This window comes from Oryzias latipes, chromosome 12, assembly GCF_053564925.1.
Source record: "Oryzias latipes strain Hd-rR chromosome 12, Olatipes_Hd-rR_3.1".
In the NCBI taxonomy this organism is placed as follows: Eukaryota; Metazoa; Chordata; class Actinopteri; order Beloniformes; family Adrianichthyidae; genus Oryzias; species Oryzias latipes.
Genome location: NC_136248.1, coordinates 25,497,725 through 25,519,571, shown reverse-complemented (window position 1 = coordinate 25,519,571; position 21,847 = coordinate 25,497,725). Strand labels below are relative to the sequence as shown.

Below are 21,847 nucleotides of genomic sequence, written 5' to 3'. Positions count from 1 at the left end.
TTCGATCTGCTAAATACTATATACATTTGCGATTTATTGTGTGGGTCTAGTTATGTAACTTTTACCTTTTTCTCAATGAAACTTCAGTTTTTGATTGCTAAAGGTCACATTCTGTAATGTATGTGCTTGTGAGCCCTTTTCTGTCTGATGTTTGTTTCTATCGTACTTTTGTAAACCAGCAACAACAACAAAATGCATACTTCCCCCTCCTGCAACCTGGTATATTTAAAGGTAGAGGTATTTACACAGTGACTCATGATTTTGGGAAAATTTTTGGATTTTGGGACTGAATCAGAAAGTGTGCCGAGCACAAGGCTTTGAAGATGGGAAAATATAGCCTGTACTGGATAGTAACAGCAACAGATAGCACATTCCTCAATGGTTCTCATCTTAAATTCATGGTCATTAACGACCAGTGATTCTAGACATTATTGTGGTGGGTTTTCAGACGGACTCTATACGTTTTAGTGGAGTTTGGTTTAAAAACAAGAGGAAGAGAGAAGTGGTGGAAATGGTATTGAGTTGAAGGGATTATCCTTCTAAATAAAGATGAGGGGCATTGTTGCCAGAATCAGAGCAATTGTTTGGTTTTTTAAAGGCAATTATTTAATATGACTTTGCATTTTGCTTCCTTTTTCTTTTTAAGTTTAGCCTGAAAGATCACTGTGCTCTCTCTGTAAACTGTTGGTTATCTTTCAGCAGGTTTTTGAGTAAAAAAGAGTTTTTTGAAAACCAGGGTAGATGCTGGAGAAGTTGAGCATAACTGTTTTTACACAATCATCACTTAGACCAGTGTTTTTCAACATGTGTGCTGCGGCACACTAGTGTGCCGTGGGAGATGGTCAGGTGTGCCGTGGGAATTTGCATAAACTGATCTAAAAACATTTACCATCTCCAGGATATCAGCTCTTTGTTCATCCAAACAGGCCCTGATAAAACACTGAATAGTTAGGAATATGAAAGATCGTAAAATACTTTTCTGTTAAAGACATTTTGATAAGAATGACGCTACCGCGATTTAGCCGTAGCGTCAGCTGTTTTCAGAAAAGTCCCGCCCCTTAAACTCTCTCCACCAATCATTTTTGGAGGCTTAATCATACGTCATCAGTCTGGCCAATCAGAATTGGTTAAAGTCTTCACTTCCTTGTTCCGATTCTGCTCATAAAGTCTCTCAGTTCCAACAAAAATACCAGCTAAAGCTCATATTTAGCGGTGTAGCTTTCCACAGAATCCGGTGTCAGACTGTGGAATAAGTGAACAAAACAATGAAGCTCAGAGTTTGTTTGCGTTCGGGGGCTGTTTGCACTACATCTCCCATGATGCATTGGGTTAAAGTGACAGGGTCTCAGCGCACAATTAGTCTTCCTTTGACGTCTTGAAACCACAATGAACACACATCAAACAGTCTTTAAATCTTCTAACTAACTTTTATTATATCTTTTTGAAAAAACAGCTGCAGCTTCTAGCTTTTTCTGCCACAATTATTACAAAAATGCATGAGAGATTGAGGAGGGCCTGTAGATCAATACAGACTATAAGTTTCTCCTTTTTTTTTTAATTTTTGGATGCTGGTATGCCGCGAGATTTTTGACAAAGTTAAAGTTTGCCGTGGCTCAAAAAAGGTTGAAAAACACTGACTTACAAGTTCGTTATACAAATTGTTCTGTGCACAGCTGTGGTGTATTAACCCGGCTTTAGTGTTAACGTTATTTGAACTACCGTAAATCTTTAACCGTTTACGTAATTTCAATGGATACTGAAGCGAAGAAAAGCGGTGTTGCGTTGATTTTCAAGACTTTATGGTAGGCAATTGTTTACACAATCAACTTAAAGCATCTGATTCTGATGCGTAGAAAAGTGGCTTTGCACCGTTATCGTTATCACTTTACGTTAGTACTAGCAGCATCAGCGCTAAGATGCTTTTCTCTGTGTCAGATTGCGTTGAAATTACATTTATTGCGTAAATGGTGGAAGAGGTATAGTAGTTCAAAGGGCATATTTGATTTTGTTGTACCCGGCAACAGCTCCTGTGTTAAAGGGTTACACAACAACCCTTTGATGTTTTACTAATGTGTGTTTGTGTTTGTTTGGTACAGTACGTGGGAAGTCTGGATGTACCGAGGCCCAACAGTCGGATGGAGATCGTGGCAGCTATGAGGAGAATCAGGGTAAGTTGAGTACACAAGTAACAGCTTTGCTGGCACCAATTAAACTGTCTATAAAGGTAACCAGATCAATCATTGCCTACATAGTTTTAGTTTTTATTTTGTAGACATTTCAACTAGAAAACTGATATGACTTTACTGTCCTTTTATATGTTGTTAGGATGCCACACTCTTCTTTTTTTGTCAGGATTCTTGCTCTATAGCTGTGGTGCATTTGCACAAATCACATAAGTTAGGTTATAGAGGTTATAGTGTTGCATAAAATGTGCTTGCAAATTCTTCACAATCAAGAATCCAGGCTTTTAAACGCTTTCAGATTTCCCCTTCTTGTACTGTTGAAAATATCAGGAAACACTTGTTGGTAGAGTCTATGTTGGGTAGACTCGTTGGAAAGTTATAACGGTCTACATGGTTGAGAATTTTGTCTTATGTCTTTGTCCCTACACAAATAAACAGTGGAATAGTTTATCTTTGGATTCGGAAACTAAAACAAACACAAATACCAAACACAGAAAATACCTCAACCTGTCTTTAATGGAGTAAAAACTATCAATAATATCAGAAAACAATGTTTAAAAACCAGAGGTTCACTGTCACTCCAGTAAATTGCGAACGCATGTACTTGAATGGGTCATGGCAACTTGTGATACTTTCAAAGCAAAGTTATCCATAAATCTGAAAATTACCCCAAATTTCTACTTGGAATTAGAAGTGATAGGAAAATCGCTGGCTCATCCAGGAGGAGGTTCGAAGAGGGGTGGAGAGAGCATGTTGGAGTCGGGCACAAATGAGGTAAATAACTGTTAAACCAGACTCAGTTGCAGCCAGAATCTTTCAGAGTTCTTCTGAAGAATACTTGAAGGTACCCTGAGAATAGGAGTGATCACACACAAAACAAGAGTGGGCTGCTGTCAGATGAGATGGGTCTGGAGAGGGCAGTGATGCGTGTGCTGAACACTGGATAACAGAGCGCAGTGTTTGATGGAAGAAAGCAATGCAGGGTTGAATTTTTCGACTAAGAATTACATAGTCATGTGGCTTTTACTTAACGAGAGATTTCTATCATCTCTGCTGTCAGGTAAACTCAGCTATGTAACTGTGCTTTTCTAATGTATCATTTTATGCCTAAAATATTTCTGTTTGCTCTTTTCTTTAAGTGACTTTGTCTTTGGACAGTTTTCGAGTCATACTTCCATTTGTCATACAGTGAATTAGCTGTTTTCCCCTCAAGCTGCCTAACGGCGACAAATCCGTCATGGTGGTTCTGTAATCTAAGTGTGAGTCACTGCACAAACTTGGCTTACACATGACATGACAGGGCTTTTATCCACGGCAGATTCAATATGCAGAAGTTTGTTGTCTGAGCTCCTGAAAAGCCACAAAGTGCATTTAGCTTTTAGGAATATTTATTTTAGAACTCTTCAGGGAAATCCTCTGTTCTGTCTTTAAAGAGCGTACAGGCAAATGGTGTTTCCCTTCACTTTTGTGTAAAATTTAATAAAAACCGAAGAAATCAGTGAAGTTGGAATGTAAACAGGAACTCTGGGATGAGTGTGCTGGAGGTTTGCACGGCAAACCCAAGCAGGTACAGGCAGGTTATCCCTGATTAAATCTAATACCCCTTCACGTTGACATGATGTCTGTAAAAACTCTGACTTTGCTGATAAAGATCTGCATGTACCTGATCAGATGAATTAGCTTTTGCGTTCCAACTCCAACCTGGAACATTTATTTTCATTTTTCAAAGTCTTATGGATTAAACATTCGAGTGATGAAGGGAAACTCTGCATTTGGTTGACAGGAAATCAAAGTAAAAAACATTTTTTATTTATCATTTTAATTTGTGTAATATCTTGGAAAAAGTCAGAGACTGATGTGGTGAAGAGAGAACGCATTAGTGTTCCAAAAAGGTCAATATCAGATAATAAATAAAACAGTAAAACAAATACTGCAAGTTATGTACTTTTTTTTGTGAGGACCAGTACCAAGGCCCAGGGATGGGGACCTCCATTTTAGACCATTCCAATCAGATGAAGACACTTTTACACCAGATTGTGTATTTGTAAACCGTGAAAGGTCTTTTAAGAGTTGAATTAAGGAGCACGGTTACTTTAAGGATTATTTTATTTGCTTAAGGTAGAACGACGTAGGAACAGACCATTTAACTCTGTTAATTGTCATTTTTTAGAACATTTTATTTATTTATTTGAGAATGAGGGTCGTTGGTGACCAATATGGGGTTAAACTCTTCCTTACTGGTTAAAAATCACAGAAGTTACCATAAAGTTAAATAAATCAATAAATAAAAATGAAAAAAAAACTAAATAAGAAATATTTAAATAAATATATGGTAATTCTTCAGCAACTTCTCAGGGTTTTGCTCTTATTTATGCAAAAGTTGCATCGAACTTCCCTTAAATTGTGAAGCCAGCGATTTTGATTGAGATGAAATAAGTTTTTGTTGTGAAAAAGAACATACTTTGAATATGAGCATAAAAACATCACATTTTCCACTGTTAACTAATTTGCACACTTCATTTGTCACAGTCATTTTAAGAGCAAACATTTCTGCTTTTATCTAACTCTATTTGAGTGATGTGAAATGCATTGATCTTTTTTTTGTGCTCATCTGGGACCTAATGAGAAATGTGAAATTATCTTTTAGGAATAATTTTAGACGAAATTTCCAATTAAAATGTCCAATTAATCATCAAATTTCCAATTAAAGTCTGGTTCTAGTAATGTAGAAGGAAGAGTCCATCTGCAGCTTGTAGCAACTGTAAACAAAAACCAAGAGAAGGGAGTTTGTGCCAAACCCTTCCTTCTCTTTAGTGAACCCCACTGCGCCTGCACTGTGTAAACGCAAAGACTTGAGTGTTTTAAGGGCAGGAAAGTCTATGTGGACCCATTTGCCAAGTCAAATACAATTAACTTTGTATGGATGAATATCGACTAACCTTGCTTATTCCTCCTTGTTTTTTTTTTCACAAAAACCCTTGGCCTTATTTCATAAGTTCAATTCCAAAAGCTTGATGGCCGAGAAGAATCTCAGTGGATTTGGAATAAAAGTGAGGAGTGAACGGATGGCAGAGACCTGGGAGCAAGTCCTGGAGTGAAACGGAGCTGTGTGCAGGCTGGCAGAGGCGCCGCGGTTTCACATCCCTCGGCTAATCTCTTTAGTCTCAGTTAAGGCGAAGGAACAGCAGCAAACATGAGATGAGAGGGGGAGAGGACCTGACAGTTAGACGCAGCAGAGGATCCATGCTTACCGACTGGAGTCTGCAGCCGTTTCACAAACTCACGCTCCTGCCACTCCCACAGCGAGAAAGTGAAAGGCAGCAATTTTCTGTCCTGTGGATCTTTTCAGACCAGCGTTTTGTTAAGCGGTTCCTCATTATGGCTCACTGGTCCTTGTGCTAGTTTAAAAGAGTTGGTTTCATTCAGTTTGACCAGTGGCTCAGAAAGTGCGGGTTAGCAGACATATTTGTATGTGGGTGGGTGAACTCTCGCATTCTAACAACCTCCAAAATTGATGAACGAGGCTGAATAACAAAGGCTGGTGTTGCTTCATCCACATGGAAAAGAGTCTGTGTCTTCCATGGCTCATTGCCTCAGAAAATGATGGTGGATGTTCGCAAACATGCACCTTTTTACATAAAGCTTCCTTTTGACTTGCAACCAAAGCACTGAAGTTTGAGATTGCTCTTCTCTGCTTTCACATTACTTGTCTTTCTCTTATTTGCTTATTTTGAACCCCCCCCCCCCCAAACCACTGATGTTTTCTTTCCATCCACTCACTCTCCTCCGACTAAAATAGACCCTCTCCATTTAGTCTGTTTCTGGCTCTCTACTCTGCGCTGACAGGAATAGATTTTAGGCTGAGGGCAGACTATGCTTGCTTCCTTTTTTTTTGAATTTTGATCAGCTCTAATGGGATTTTAAACTTCCCTCGCATGTCCATCAGGATGCAGCTTCCTGCCACAGCTAACCAAGACAGTTTGCTTTTTTCTGCAGTTTTTTAAAGAACTGTCTCATGAGAATACCCTGTCGGCTGCTCTGCTTTTTGGTTTTGGACGGCCCTTCTGAGAGCTGGCTGTCTTCTAGGTGGATGTCGTGAGAAGATGGTCACTCTGGACCTGTCAGAGACTGCAGCAGACTGGTTTACATTATCTGCTTTTAACTTTTAAAAAAGCAGCTGCCAAACTCTATCTTCTGAATTGTATACATATATACCTGATAAATTAATTTAAAAAGGTAAATTGAGCTATTTTTTGAATTATTTTGCAAAGGAAATGCATCTTCGCCCGTATATTCGAGTTTCAATAGTTGCGGTTTCTCGTATTCACAGATTTTTTTTTTTCAGTCACATGACTCCTCCAGTTCATCACAAAAACTCACAATGTTGGTTGTGGACTCCACCCACTGATTGCATCATCAACATGTCACTACTAAAGCTGAGCTCCTGATTAGTTGATGCAATGCAAGTTTGTCAATGTTTTGATTTTTAAACTGAAAACTTTGTGCAGCTTGTCACAATTGTCACTGCTGCAACATTGAAATGACACTGCAGGACCTCTCGCTGTGTCTGTACATTGATTTAACATTAAAACTGGACACCCCCTCGACACTCGCATGCATTTGGTGTGAATTTGACAGTATTGGCTCTATCTGTAGGCAGAGGGTCAACACCACCATCCAATGTTTAGCATTTTTTAGGTACTTACCGGCTTGTCATTGTGGAAGTGGTCAAATATAAAAAAGACTAAATAACTCATATTATTGAAAAGTCACAATTCTTTAACATTTTGGTTGAAGTTTGCTAGCCATGAAAATCTTTTACCCTTCAGCCTCCTAAAAACCCCTAAATCTTAGGGATGCCAACCAAGATGTGCATGTGTGTTCATGTAAAACTGCATGAAAAAAGGGGTTTTACTCCTAAACCCACCAAAACCAAAGGATTATTGCACAGAGGGTAATACAATGCAGCCCTGCATTATTGAACAGGTCAGAACCCAATGCGAGCGAGGCTTTGTTTTTGTGTTTCAGACGTACATATCCCACATGTCCTAGAAAACCAGCTGGACAGCACATATGTAAATGCAGGATATGCTGCATTAAAGCAGACAACAACCATTAAGGAGGTGGGGCTTTGTTTTCCTTTCAAGGCTATTGGCAGATAGACACAACAATATAGTTAGTGACCTATATATCAGTTGAAGTAGATGTGATGGTGCATTTGAAGAATGGAAATCTCTTTTGATAAAAAACAGCCAGAAGAAGGATTGCACTCTTAATGATTAAGATGCAGTTTGTTTGTTTTTACAATTTAAAAAATACATATTCTACTGTGCTTATTGGAAACTAAATCTGTTTTAGTTCAATCTTAAATATGAAGTTTACTTTTTCTCAAACATGCACACACTATATGATTAAAAAAATTTGCTTTTTATTTGTTTTTGTTTTTTACATGTAATGATGTTTTTACTGCTTTTAAATATTACTTTACATCCTACCTAATGATACATCAATATCATGAAATAATACTCAACCAATCCCCTTTCATTTGTTTTCAGAGAATTTGATTTATCTGATTAGTTGTTCTGAGGCCTTTAGAAACTTGAATGCCTGAAGTTCTGCTGCAACCCTGTTTCTTTCACCTTCACAATTAATCAAGGGGTAGACGAGCAGATGACCCCAGATTCACCCAAAACAAGTCTCTTCTCAAAGACAGGGTGTTTCTAAAGACACAAACTCAATCGGGCTTCAAAGCCTGAGGCTAAACTTCCTTTAAGACGCGTCTTGACCATTCTACTGAGCAAGCCGAGCATTCAAAACCAAAATCCAAGTTGGACGCTTTTGTGTTATGTTAATTAAAATCTATCTAAAAGTAACACATAGAATGGTAGCAGAGGAATCTGACCATAGAGGCTTGGCATGCTTTCACATCGGTTCATGCCAGAGTACATTTTTTAGATGGTTTGCTTTTTTATTTTTTGCAGGTGTAACAGCTCACATGGACACTCGTGTGAATTTAGCAAGTAAACAGTCATTTGCATTAACACTAGCGCCTCTGTTGCTTGCAATGGCTTACTTTGGCTTACTTTGAACCCTATTGTTGACTGTGCAGAAGTAAACCAACAAGAGCAGGTGACGGAGGTTACTTTGCCCTTTTATATATAACTTTTTTGTTTTTAATTTCTTTATCAGGTTCTATAGTCTCTCTCTAGTTTACAGTAGTGCACAAACTCTAATTACCGGTATGAGTGTCATAATTGCCTTATAGATCACTTTGATGGCACTATAGGTTTACAAGATACAGGTTGAAATTTATAGATAAATCAATAGTTTTTCTTTAATAAATTGGGAAGTAAAAGGCCCCATTTTGCCAGTTACAACAATAACTATAAGACTTCTAAATTAAATGCCACTTGTCAACCTTAAAAGCAGTTCCTTAACCACTTTAGACAGTAGAGTAGGTCAGTATGTCATTTAGAAAAGAACATAAAAACCTATACTTTCCATTTTTTTATTTTAAAGCAATTGAGGAGTCATTCATGATTTATTACCTTTTATTTGCCTCAAACCAAAGTTTTTATTTAACACATAATTGCTTCTTAAGTAACTCTGACATCTAGTTTTATACTTACTTATAGTTACTATATTTTACTGAGCCCGTGTCCTGACATTAAGATATAAAAATATATCTTGTTCCCACAGATTAATATCTTGTTCCCACAGGTTATTATGTCGTTCGCACGAAATACTATTCCGTTCCCACAAGATACTATTCCGTTCCCACAAGATACTATTGCGTTCCCTCAAAATACTATTCCGTTCCCTCGAAATGATTAACTCATGCGAACGCAATAATTATGTCGTGCGAACGCAATAATTAATCCGTTCGAACGCAATAATTATTCACGTCATAAGTCATTCACGCGGATATGTACGCCTTTCAGCGGTAACTTCCGTGTCTCTGTGACCCATATTCGTTCAAAAAAGGAACATGAAAAACAAAAATGATCACTTTATTACTGTCTCAATGAATATAAGAAAAATATCAAAAGATTTATGATAACTAGGCTGCATTGTCATACGATAGCTCCTGCTAGGCTACTACTAGCTCCGCCGCAGAGCTCTTTGATGTATGCCGGCATTTGGGCAACTGGCTGGTCTATTGTCAGACAGCTGATATTGTAGTTTAGGGTCGAATAGGAATAATAATATTCAGGACTTGTCTTTTATTAACTTTAGCAGTCAGTTGCTTTACATTCGAAGGCTATTAGGCTACATGCTAACTGACTAGCCGATCATTGATCCTGTTATTAATTTACGTCATAGATTTACAGCAGATACCTTCACATTTATGTCTGTGTGTGTCTCATTACATTGCATTGCATTGAAGACACGCAGGATGTTTAGAGAACAGATTTATTTATTTCAAAAAGCACAAAGCATCCATCGTATTCACGTTCATTCACATGATGATGATGATCTGTGGTACGCCCTCAGTCATCTTGCTGCAAAAGCCGCTTCCTGCCGCTACTTCCGTGTCTCTGTGAGCATTCAATAGGGGTAAAAATAAAAGCAAGAATGGTCGATCTGTTATTGTCTGGATGACAATCTGAAAAATATCATATTAAGCTGGCTGCTTCGCCGAAAGCACTTACCTTTAGCTTGTAGCATAACAACAATAGCAGTACGTCACGTTTCCCAGAATGCTTTGCGGCCAACCATTGGTCTTGTTGTTAGACCTTGGTCACAGGGACACGGTGATTGGCCAATGATTGGCAGGAAAGCATTCTGGGAAACGTGACGTACTGCTATTGTTGTTATGCTACAAGCTAAAGGTAAGTGCATTAGGCGGAGCAGACAGCTTAATATATTTTTCAGATTGTCATCGAGACAATAACAGATCGACCATTCTTGCTTTCATTTTTACCCCTATTGAATGCTCACAGAGACACGGAAGTAGCGGCAGGAAGCGGCTTTTGCAGCAAGATGACCGGAGGGCGTACCAGATGATGTGAACGTGAATACGATGGATGCTTTTGTGCTTTTTAAAATAAATAAATCTGTTCTCTAAACATCCTGCGTGTCTTCAATGCAATGTAATGAGACACACACAGACAGAAATGTAAAGGTATCTGCTGTAAATCTATGACGTAAATGAATAACAGGATCAATGATCGGCTAGTCAGTTAGCATGTATCCTTATAGCCTTCGAATGTAAAGCGACTGACTGCTAAAGTTAATAAAAGACAAGTCCTGAATATTATTATTCCTGTTCGACCCTAAACTACCATATCAGCTGTCTGACAACAGACCAGCCAGTTGCCCAAATGCCGGCATACATCAAAGAGCTCTGCGGCGGAGCTAGTGGTAGCCTAGCAGGAGCTATCGTATGACAAAGCAGCCTAGTTATCATAAATCTATTGATATTTTTCTTATATTCATTGAGACGGTAATAAAGTGATCATTTTTGTTTTTCATGTTCCTTTTTTGAACGAATATGGGTCACAGAGACACGGAAGTTACCGCTGAAAGTGGCTTAGTTTTGCCGGCGTACAGAGAGCATATCCGCGTGAATGACTTATGACGTGAATAATTATTGCGTTCGAACGGATTAATTATTGCGTTCGAACGACATAATTATTGCGTTCGCACGAGTTAATCATTTCGAGGGAACGGAATAGTATTTCGAGGGAACGCAATAGTATCTTGTGGGAACGGAATAGTATCTTGTGGGAACGGAATAGTATTTTGTGTGAACGACATAATAACCTGTGGGAACAAGATATTAATCTGTGGGAACAAGATATATTTTTATATCTTAATGTCAGGACACGGGCTCCCTAATATTTTCACTCACCCATGTATTTGATTTAGCTCTAATGTTGGTAAGGATCAAAGTAACTAATGCTTTTGATTTATAATGTATAATCTCTATATCTACCATGAATATAATAAAAAGAAAATCCTCTCTTCAATAATTTGAAATTCCCCTCATGCTACCACACTTTCAATATATGAGCTGACATTGCTCAAGTGTGTGATCTAGACCAGTGTTTTTCAACCTTTTTTGAGCCACGGCACACTTTAACCCTGAAAAAAATCCCGCGGCACACCAGCATCAAAAAAAAAAAAAAGCAAAAACTCATGGTCTGTATTGATCGACAGCCCCCCCCCATCCCCCCCCCCCCCCCCCCCGCCGCAATCTCACGTGGATTTTTGTGATAATTGTGGCAGAAAAAGCAGGAAGTAGCGGCTGTTTTTTTCTAAAAGATGAACCAAAGACGAGCTTTAGCTGGTATTTTTGTTAGAACTGAGCGACTTTATCAGCAGAATTAAGAACAAGGAAGTGAAGACTTTAACCACTTCTGATTGGTCAGACTGATGACATGTGATTAAACCTTTAAGAATGATTGGCGGAGACAGTTAAAGGGGCGGGACTTTTCCTTACACCAGTTATAGCTGCAGCTAAATCGCGGTACCGTGATTCTTATCAAAATGTCTTTAATAGAATTAAATAAACACAAAGAAAAAAGTAATTTTATATTTAGATATATTTAGATCTTTTATATTCCTAGCTACTCAGTGTTTTATCAGGGCCTGTTTGGATGAACAAAGAGCTGATTTCCTGGAGATGGAAAATGTTTTTAGATCAGTGAATGAGGGCAATTTCTCCACGGCGCACTTGACCATCTCCCACGGCACACTAGTGTGCCGCGGCACACTGGTTGAAAAACACTGATCTAGACACACATTCTCCTCATAACACTCCAGATAAACTCATATCAGGTGTAAACTGTGTCACTGCCTGTCTCAGCATTACAAGCCAGAGAGGCCTGGCCCATTGTGTTGAAATAATTTGCCGGAAAATGACTAAGGAAAGAGCTGCAGGCTCAGTGAGGTGACTGGATTTGCTATTTTCCGTCTACTCCAGTGGGCTGAAAAAAAGGTGCTGTTTTTTTCAATCTCCTCAGATTCTTTGCTTTACTAGCTCCATCTTTATTTCATTATAGCTCAGATCTTTTTTGGGTCTTTTCTAGGGTATAAGGTTTGTGTTTAAACATTCAGGAAGCCGCTGACCTTTAAAAGCTTTGAGTTCAGGTGGATTTTAAATAACGCTGCTGGTTCTGAAATCCTGACTTGCATTAACCAGTCATTTTCACTGTGGTTTTAAAGCTGCAAAAGCTTCATGTTTTTATTACCTTACTGCATTGATTGATGTTTTTTCACACAAGGTGACAAATAAAATTATTAGATTCCCCTAAAAGTGGACTTTTGTTAGCGAGTATACATCTGTATTGGTCAAACTCCACCTCCCCTTCATAAGCTTTACACAAAACAGGAAGTACCAAATGTTGGTAGTATTACCATCTCTCACATGAACACTGAATGCTTCAGGGAGCATAATTAATTTCCTGTTCACTTCCATGTTAAAAAAATTAACATGGAAGTGAACTTTAAAACATTTTAGGAAGTACCCGCTGGCTTCAAATCGCCAACATCCCACAGACTTCCATTGTATTTGTCAGAATAACCATTCTTGCTCTGCTACCTTTTCTAACATGTTCTTGTTAAACCTCTTTTTTCATGATATTTTTTTATAGTGCAAGTTATAAGCTGGAAAATCTGAGGCCTCAATAAAAGTATGTGATGCCTCCAGGTCCCCTCTCGTCCAACGTTCGAAACCTTTGATTGACAGATTCTCTCAAGCCCACTTTCAAGTGGTAGGGGTGTGGACTTCTAATAAGCTCACTCCTGATTGACCAGTGTGGTTGCCGTAGAAACGTTGATTCAGACCAAGTCAGACTAATTACTGCTTCTTGACAACGTCTGGCTCCAAAACATCGGTGTCCGTATCCCAAGAATTTGCAACTGAAACGACTTTATGTCGTTAGACCTATAGAAAAGTGAGATATTTTCTGTGAGTGACGTCACACTCACTCGGCCCAGTTCTCATTTACAGTCAATGGTTGACCATGGGTGGACTCGACAAAACTTTCAAGTTAATTTGTCCCACTCAGTTGGGCGGAAGGAACTCCAGTCAATTTGTCTGTCTGACTCATGTCATGTCCGTCATTAAGAATTCTATGATTGATAGTTGGTGTTCATCAGCTGTCAGACTTGTCTTTAATGGACTTTTGAATATTTTTGGAAAATCTCTTCAAAAATTTCAATGTGGTGGACACCAAAATGGTGACCTGGAGTACATCTATGTAAAGACAGTCATTGGTCAAAAACCACGGTCCCATTACAAGGATTTGATGTATCTACATTTTAACAGGCTTCTAACTTCTATCAATAACAAGTCTGTATTTCAGTGTAAAGAATGTATTTTTTCTTTGGGACTTCCTCTTTCATTTTGTGAATCAAAACATATCCTTCAGTGAAATGTGTGTCAAACTGCATTAGTTTGCATTCATTGTTATTTCCATTCATATCAATCCATCAGGGTGGAAAAACTGAATAGATAATGAGACATGAGAAACTCTGTAAGCTCATAATCACACGCGCCAGAAGCATCAGCATGTTTCTGGAGCAGAATTAATTTCCTAAAATCCAGACTTTTTCATGTCATTCGCCTACTTTAAATAATTGCATCTCAAGTTAATTCGACTGCAGTCTTGTCTCGTGACTTGTCTTCTTCCTCACAATGACTTTGGAGGTTTTGATAGAAGTCGCTCTCTTCAGGTCCAAAGTTTTTTATCATACCATGAAACCACAGCATCACTGTAGTCTGGGTTTCTGTTGTAACCAATGACAGTTTTCTTTACTTCAGCATCACAACCTATGCTTTATTGACCTCACCGAAATCCCCATCTTTCTGCTGCTCTCGTCAGTCTAACATTGAAACATCAATAATCCTATTTCCAATGCTAACCTTTATACAATGCTTTCTCTACATCTCGAACCAGTTTGGGTCTTTGGATGGCAATTAGATGTTCCACCACTTCTGCCCAGATTCAAATAACTCCAAGGATGTTAGATGGAGCAGCATGTAATGCTACACACATTCTCATCGTCTCCCGGGGATACATAGACTTTGATTCTTGGGCTTATTATGCTGCATCCTGAGTACCGCTTATCTAAAGAAAGTCTTTTGATTTTCATTGTATGTTTTCGATTGCTTTCAAGTGCTTTATCTGAACTGATAAATGAATACAAATCTAACCCTTTTTTTGCTCTCTAAATAGACATCTATTAATTTACTTTTTACTTTTACACATGAAAGAAAGCAGATGGAACGGGACAAGCGCTCAAGCTGCTGTCTCATAAGTGTGGAGTTCTAAAAAGAGCTGCTTCTGTTCTTTTCAGACAGATTTAAGCTACTCATGTTGGAGCTTCATGAACTGTCACACCCCCTTAAAGCCTCTTGTAAGGGGCTTTGTGGAGCATATTTTGATGTAACGCACAGATGGCGCCCCCGATTCACACCCAATGTTTGACCCTGTAAAACAGGTTAAACATATGGGGATGCGTTGACCTCAAACTTGATATCTCACTAAGTGGTTGATCATCTAATGAATCGTGTTTTCCTTTGTTTATTTCTCTCACTTCTCGCTACCGGTTGTTCACACCACCTGCCGTCTCTCAGGAGTCCTGTCATCTCTTGTAACTTTCCACACAGTCTTGTCAGTCTTCATTAAAAAGAGCAGATGTTGATTCATGAAATCCCTGGATCCTATAGATCAGATTCTTTCAGTTTTTTAAGAGCTTGCCATTTAAATCATTCAAAATATGTGGTAACAACAGGTAAAACAGTTGAGAAATACTTAAAATCTCTTGACTTGTTTCAACAGACTTCAGATAGAAAAGTTGCAACGTTTGAGGTAGATGTCATCGCTTGTTTTGTCCTGAGTTTGGCCTCAACATAGACCTGTACGGTTAATGGAAATAGGTTGGCAGGAACATAAGAAAATGAATGATTTTCACCGCTTGCAACTTGTAGTGATTTTGAGAGTTTATACGAATATGATGGAAAGATGAAATGTTACATGAAAAGGGTTTAATGAATCATGTCATAACGATTCATAGTCGATATTGATTCATTTTAGATAATCCGATTTAATCAGAGTCACTTACCTAAAATTGATCCAGGACATCTTTAGCTAAAAATTCAACCAGTGTGACTCAGAGGTGAATACCTGGGTACTGAACACTGCAGGAAGAGTTTCCAGTCTTCTTGTTTATCTTTCAAAATAATGTGTAAATTGTATGTGTAAATTAAATGTGTACAAACAAACAAGTAAACAATATTCAAATTTTTGTTTCATGAAGTCCAGCCCACCGTTTGTTTTTCCTCATAAAAATAGTACAAATGTAACATTATCAGAGCATTCTAACACACTGTATGGTCACATGTCTTTACTAAAGTCAAAGTGTTTCCTCACATTGGACTGTAATGATAACTTGATTATTTATCACTGCCGTCTGCTGTGATGGCCCTTGGTCGTTTTTACATTAAAATGAAATAAACCTACTATGTCTCAATCCAAATAGTGTTTTCCAAGCTCGATTATTGATTTATTTCATTTTGAAATGATTTTATAATGGTATAAATCAATTCAATTTGATCAACAACTTGCCTCAGACAGATCAATTGGGTTTGGTAAATCAATTCATCGATTAATCAGTTAATTGCTACACCCCTCCTAAATAAATGGATAAACAGATGAATGGTTACTTCCACAATGAAGGACTTGGGTTGCAGTGCTTATGCTTGATAAAATAAACTTCCACTGCATAATTGTTAACCTTGAAGTGGCTTACTTTCAACATGTAATGAAGTTAATGAAAAGGTTACAGGTTCAGTTTCTGCCTTTCCTGCCCATCTGTCAAAGTGTCCTTGGGCAGGACGCCTAACCTCACATTGCTCTTGGCGGTTGAGGTTGGCAGCAGTGTAAGGCAGTAAAGCCACCACCAGTGTTTGTATGTCTTTGTGCATGGGTGAATGAGCCTGTCACAGTAAGGTACTTTGGGCCTTATTGCAGGAAAGAAAAGTGGTATATAAGTATACACCAAAGTATTTTCTTGAAATAAAACTTGTTGTAAAACTTAAACACCAAGCAAATGTTGAAGGAAACTAAAGATTAGTGGTGTAGTGTAGTGATACTCAGTCCTTAAAATGAAAAACTGGTAGTTATAAATCAACAGAAAAAAATGTCAGACCTTTGCTCACATTGAAATTTAATGTGAGAGATATTGTATAAATCCTGAGTAAAAAAATATAGGAAAAAATGTACCACAATCTAACTCCACAGATCGTTACAATACATTTCTCAGAGTGTATCTTTACACAAAACACATTGCTGCACAAAGCTTATACACATCCACACATTCATGTGCTAAATTTGTATTGAGGAGAAACTTTTATTTTCTTTTAGATAAAAGTCAAGGATTAGATGATAAATTGTGAAAGTGAAAGTTGGTGTACTTTTGTCATTTTAGATATGAGGTCATGCCATATTGTTTTAACTTTATTTTTGAAGTTAAAGCTTCTCCAAATTAGTGTCTGAAAACACAAATCAAGTCAAAAAACTAACATTGAGTCACTCTGACAATGGGATATTTATTACTTCTGTCTTTAATTTGCCTACCCTCCTTGACCTGTGTGACTATCCCTTAGGAACCATCATCATTAGAGCTCCAGGGCTGGCAGTTCTTTCCCCAGCTCTATTAGTGAGTCACTTGTGCAGGGGTCAATTCCATTTTGAGGACATCAGAGCCAGAGAAGCGCTTGCCTCGGCCGTCACAGCTGCTTTATCTGAAAAGCAGGCACTGTTGATCCTTTGCCAAAGATGCCTGTATTCCAATTGACTTGGCATTCCAAATCTTGCTTCTTCAGTTTGAAGCTGAAGGGCATTTAGATGATAAATCAAGTACACCAACAGGTCCTCTAGGTGGCTTTGATGGATTAAAAAGTGCAGTGATTTATCGATTGTCAGCCTCTATAAACAGATTTGCTGCATAAGTTATGTAAGCCATTGGTCTTGGAGAGTCTCTGCTTTACTCTCCAAGTCAGGCAAAACAGAAGTTCTTATGAAACAAGCTCAGTTTGTTGAATTTGATCATGTTTTCATGCAAGCAAAAGCTGCTCAGATCCTTGCACCAGAAAACAATAACTGCCCAACTGCCTCTTTTCAGGTTGAAGGTTGTCGTCCATAGAAACTCTAAGCCTAATTGCTCCCTCATGCACACTCCTGCTGACTAATGATGGGATGTGCCAGTGCACTCTGGAGGCTCGGGCAGCTTCACGGGAGTCACTGTCTTTGTGGCTGCAAGGCTGAAACCAATAAACAGGGTTACTCAGAGGGTTTGGGTCGCTGAGCAGCTGTTATCTCAGCTGATGGAGAGATTCTCCTTCAAAAAAGCCACTTGATATTCTCGTAATTAGTCAATTCTGCTAAGTTAGGTTCAAAACGAAAGTATTTTTAAAACAAAAAAATGTTTAGAAGTTAGACTTTTTTTCTTAATCCAGTTCTGCTTCAGTTGATGAATTTTAAATAGAGGGAAAACATGATAGAATGTCCTAGAACTCCCCAAAACCTTGGATACTACAAAGAGGTTGCTAGGTTACCATCTATAGGGCCTATTGTGGACTCCCCTATGGATTCAGTGCTTTGACAGTGAGCATCAGTGACCCGCAAACACTCACATTCCACTGCTCTTCAGGACTGCTTGAGGTCCAGGGGGCAGACCCTACTTTTACTTAAAACCTTGACAGCATGTAAATATGGCCTTTTTAATGTTTTTTCATCTTCTTATAGTGTTTTTTTTCTTCTTCAAAAAAATATCACAAGACTCAATGAACTTCAAATCAAAAGCTGGTCCTATTTCTAATGATACATTTGTTTTTAGTTTCTGCACAGTTATTAAGAGCTGTATTCTTTGAATTATAGATACCTGTTAATGGAAAAGACTCCTTCACCATCAGTGAGAATGGTTTTGCACTAAAACTGTTAGTTCTACACCACATATAATTTTCTTGTAAAAACCACTTTGATTGGCAGCGGTGGAAGTTTATCTGAACTTGGATGCAAATGAGTCAAGAAAACTTAAAAAAAAAGAAAAAGTTTTGATTTGTTCAAATTTAAATATGATGCAGTTCAGCTACAATGAAGTCTTTTCAGTCTAAATAATTAAAGTGAATAAAAAAAAAAGTAGTTGGGGTGAAAAAAAAACAACCAAAATGCCTCATATGACATTATATTTTGCTTGTTATTTCCTGTTGACGCATAGCTTAAGCCATACTGTCCAACAAAATCAACTGTTGTAGCTACGGGTACATGTTTCCAAGCAGTTTAGCTGGTTCTGGACAGTGCAGTGTGAAAGCAGTCTGAACCAACCTAAAATATTGCTCATTACCTTCACGCGAATTGAACTCGGTCTCCAGATTATCCTATTGTTGGAGCAATCTCAATTTCTCAATAAAAACGTTTATGTCAAGTAACTGTGGCACAACGGCTCACAAGTCCAGGCATTTATTTCAAGCCCACCAAAATGTGTAGTAACCATAAATAACATACTGCACAAGACTGTAGAACATGTGGAAAAGTGGAGAGCTAGTAAGGTTTAGACTTTGTTAAAGAGCTGAGATGTCATCTTGATGCTGTTGGTTTAGGTCATGCACATGTTGAAATAAAGTCATATCACTGTTTTTCCATCGTTTCTGTTTTAAGGATTAAGGATTTATGGTCTCCTGTGGTTTGACCTAGGGATGGGCCATTGGGCTATTGGCGCCAGTATTGTTATCGGGCGATATTTGCTTAATTTAAATTCATTTGTATCGGTCTGACATGAAAAATTCCCCCTAAATGCCACCAATGCTTTTTTTTTTTTTACCTTGACAAGTGGTTACAGCAGGAGCAGCACTTTATGTTTACAGTCATACTCAGTCATTTTTCTGACTGTTTCTGGTATATGTTATTTTTTGATAGGGACAGATATTGTTCCTAATAGATTCCTGGGAATGGGAAGCTTATGGTTTACAGTTATGTCTAATAGTTTGTAAATGGTCTGTTTTTTCTGATATATTTTCAACGTGAAAAGTGTTACTTATTCCTTTGAGATCCCTTGTTGTATATTAAAAAAAGGTTAAGTACAAGATGATTAGATAGTAAAAGAGCAGTTGTGCATTTCTATTCAAAAAACAAAAAGGAAATCTAAAGTTTGTGTCATTGGAGACAATTAAATATCGTTATCGGCAAATATCCGCTTTCAGCCACAGTTGCAGGGAAAATAGGGGTTATCTGTATTGGCCGGGGAAAAAATATGTCGGCCCATCCCTAGTTTGACCGGTTAGATGTCTGCCAAAGTGGCCACATCACCCTTTGTTCAAATAATGCACCAAGACTCAGTTTCTTGTCCTTAGTTTGTGCACCAAAGTCATCACTACTTTGTGACTCTTTGATAATAGATTGCAGTGATGAGAATTCCCTAGAAATTGTTTTGCTGTTGGGGAAGACCTACGAGTCTTTTCCCCCCAATCTACACCAAAGCAGCAACAGCCCAAACTGCATCGTCGAGTCAGACGCGATTAACACTTCACATCTGGAACATTGTACTCCCGTCCTAAAAACGACTCGATGCAGCGCTCAATCTTTGGTCTTCTTGTGTGGATAGACAGAGCCACAGTGGGAGAAAAACAGAGAACTGGTTCATAAACTTCTGCTACACCTTCAAAATAAAAGCTTGACATAAAGATTTTATATTCCACCAAAAATCTATAGCACCATAGATGACAAGACATTAATTCTTAGTGTGGAGAAATGAATGTAATTTACAACACAAAACACCAATTTTGTGATGTCGACAGAAGTAGGAATGAAGTCAGCAAAATACAGAGAGAGGATCGAAGATCTTTTCTTGTGTAGTAATGCTTTTGAAGTCGTTGAATGTACATTAAACTAAACTTACTATTGAAACACGCCTACGATGTTCGATGTGAATTTGCCGTTTTGCTTTCAAAACAGACAACCAATGTGTAAATGAAAACTTTGTGATAAATCTAGACACAACTGTCAATCTAAAAACTTTAGTGCTTTAAAAAACCATCTTGCATCATTAAAATATATTTATATTTTCAAAATATTTCATCTCTTATTCCTAATATTTCTTCTAACAAGCACAAAGGTAACATAACCAAAAGTAGGATTTATTTACATCTTGCTGGAGGCTCATCAACCTGACAGTGTCAGAGATGAGAGTGGAGCGTTTTTGTCACGAGCTATTAATTTTTTTTTACGTCTTTGATACAAAATAAAAAATCACAAGTGCATTGAAAGCCTAAATATTTTAGAGCACTTAGCCCCAAAATGTAAAGCTTTTATTCTCAGAAGGAAATAGCAAATTCCAGTTTTGCTTCAGCAGAATACTGACAGAAATCCTAAATTATTAATGAGCTGTACCACATTCCCACAGCTTTAAGGTAAAGGTACTTCTTTGTCCTAATGGTGTTTTGGAAATCTTAAGCATGAAGGAGAAGTGGTTTTCTCACCTGTTCTTTCCACATAGACCTACACAGGATTGTTTGGGATTAAAACGACATTGTGGGTTCTGCCTACGTTTATCACAACACCATATACAGATATATTTATTCAGTGGATCATTATTAATAGAAATAAACCCTTTTTGTGTATTTTTATATTATATTTTTTATAAAACAATAGTTTTCTTCTTACACAAATACATACAACAAACAAAATCTTTCCACATCATCAGAGATCATTCCAATCGTAGCTTAAATGTTTTTTAACAAAGGCTTATGTGCAAGGTAAATTAATTATTTAAAAAATTCCAGATGTTATGCACTCTCCTAAGCATGCACTAGGTGACAATGAAGAATATTGAATCCTCTTAAGACCAGAAATGCATTTTGGTCAAATTTATGGGATCAATTTGGCCCAGACCCAGTTTTTTTATCCTTGGTTACTGAGAACACCCAGAAGCTACACTTTTCTAATTACAAAACTGAAGCAAAATAAACCGTCTCTTAGTAGCATACACATGTTAGTTATAGTTTTATTAAAAATATTTTCTTCTTTAGAAATGAGATTTTCTAGGCGCCGAATGAACCTTGCAACAAAACGCTTAACATACCTGTCCACCTGTTGGCATTTTCATGATCATCTGCTGAGGACAAAATCCTAGATTGTCAAGGATTTCAAACCGTTTAACATTCTAATGCTATGAATAGATAGAAACAATGACATTTGAAAGACACTAATAGACATTTTAAATACCTTTTTTAGCTAAAAGGTGAAAATGTTCTGTGGAAATGCCATATCTTCTAGAAAGCTTTGTAAAAGTTATTTCTTAGAGGAAACATAAATATTCCAACAAATTAGTTATAAGCTTCACTAGTTGGAGAGAGAGTAAAACCCCAGTCCAACTGAACACTGAAGCAGAGTGAAGAAAAAAGAAAGCAGAATACGTGTATTGTCTACAATAAAAATAAAATTAAATCTTTGCAGATTGGCTCTTATTCAGAATTCATCTGTTTTTCAATACCAATTATTTCTGGTTGGGGTCATGGGGTTGCTGGGGCCTACCTGGCTACTGTTGGGCAAAGGCAGGGTACGGTACACCCATGATGAGTGTCTTTGGACTATGGAAGGAAGGTGCTGCGTCCAGAGAAAATCCATGCAGAGCATGCAAACTCCATACAGCTGGGG

At 37.9% G+C, this 21,847-nt stretch overlaps 1 protein-coding gene and 2 long non-coding RNA genes across 4 annotated transcripts in view; 2 read left to right on the top strand and 1 right to left on the bottom strand.

Moving 5' to 3' along the window:
- Nucleotides 1-21,847, top strand: part of si:dkey-34e4.1 (carboxyl-terminal PDZ ligand of neuronal nitric oxide synthase protein) — a 48,412-nt gene that overhangs the window by 2,712 nt on the left and 23,853 nt on the right. For both annotated transcript variants that reach the window (XR_002291301.3, XM_004074680.5), the window contains exon 2: nt 2,097-2,168. Coding sequence is in view for 1 of the 2 variants with exons in the window: in XM_004074680.5 (XP_004074728.1) it covers nt 2,097-2,168 (72 nt within the window). In the remaining variant the exon portion in view is untranslated. The remainder of the gene's footprint in view (nt 1-2,096; nt 2,169-21,847) is intronic.
- Nucleotides 9,581-9,935, bottom strand: LOC144996692 (uncharacterized). The gene is made up of 2 exons (XR_013659547.1): nt 9,836-9,935; nt 9,581-9,721 (listed from the first exon to the last, which is right to left on the bottom strand). It is a non-coding gene; the product is annotated as an uncharacterized LOC144996692 (long non-coding RNA).
- On the top strand, nt 9,926-10,252 carry LOC144996693 (uncharacterized). The gene is made up of 2 exons (XR_013659548.1): nt 9,926-10,015; nt 10,127-10,252. It is a non-coding gene; the product is annotated as an uncharacterized LOC144996693 (long non-coding RNA).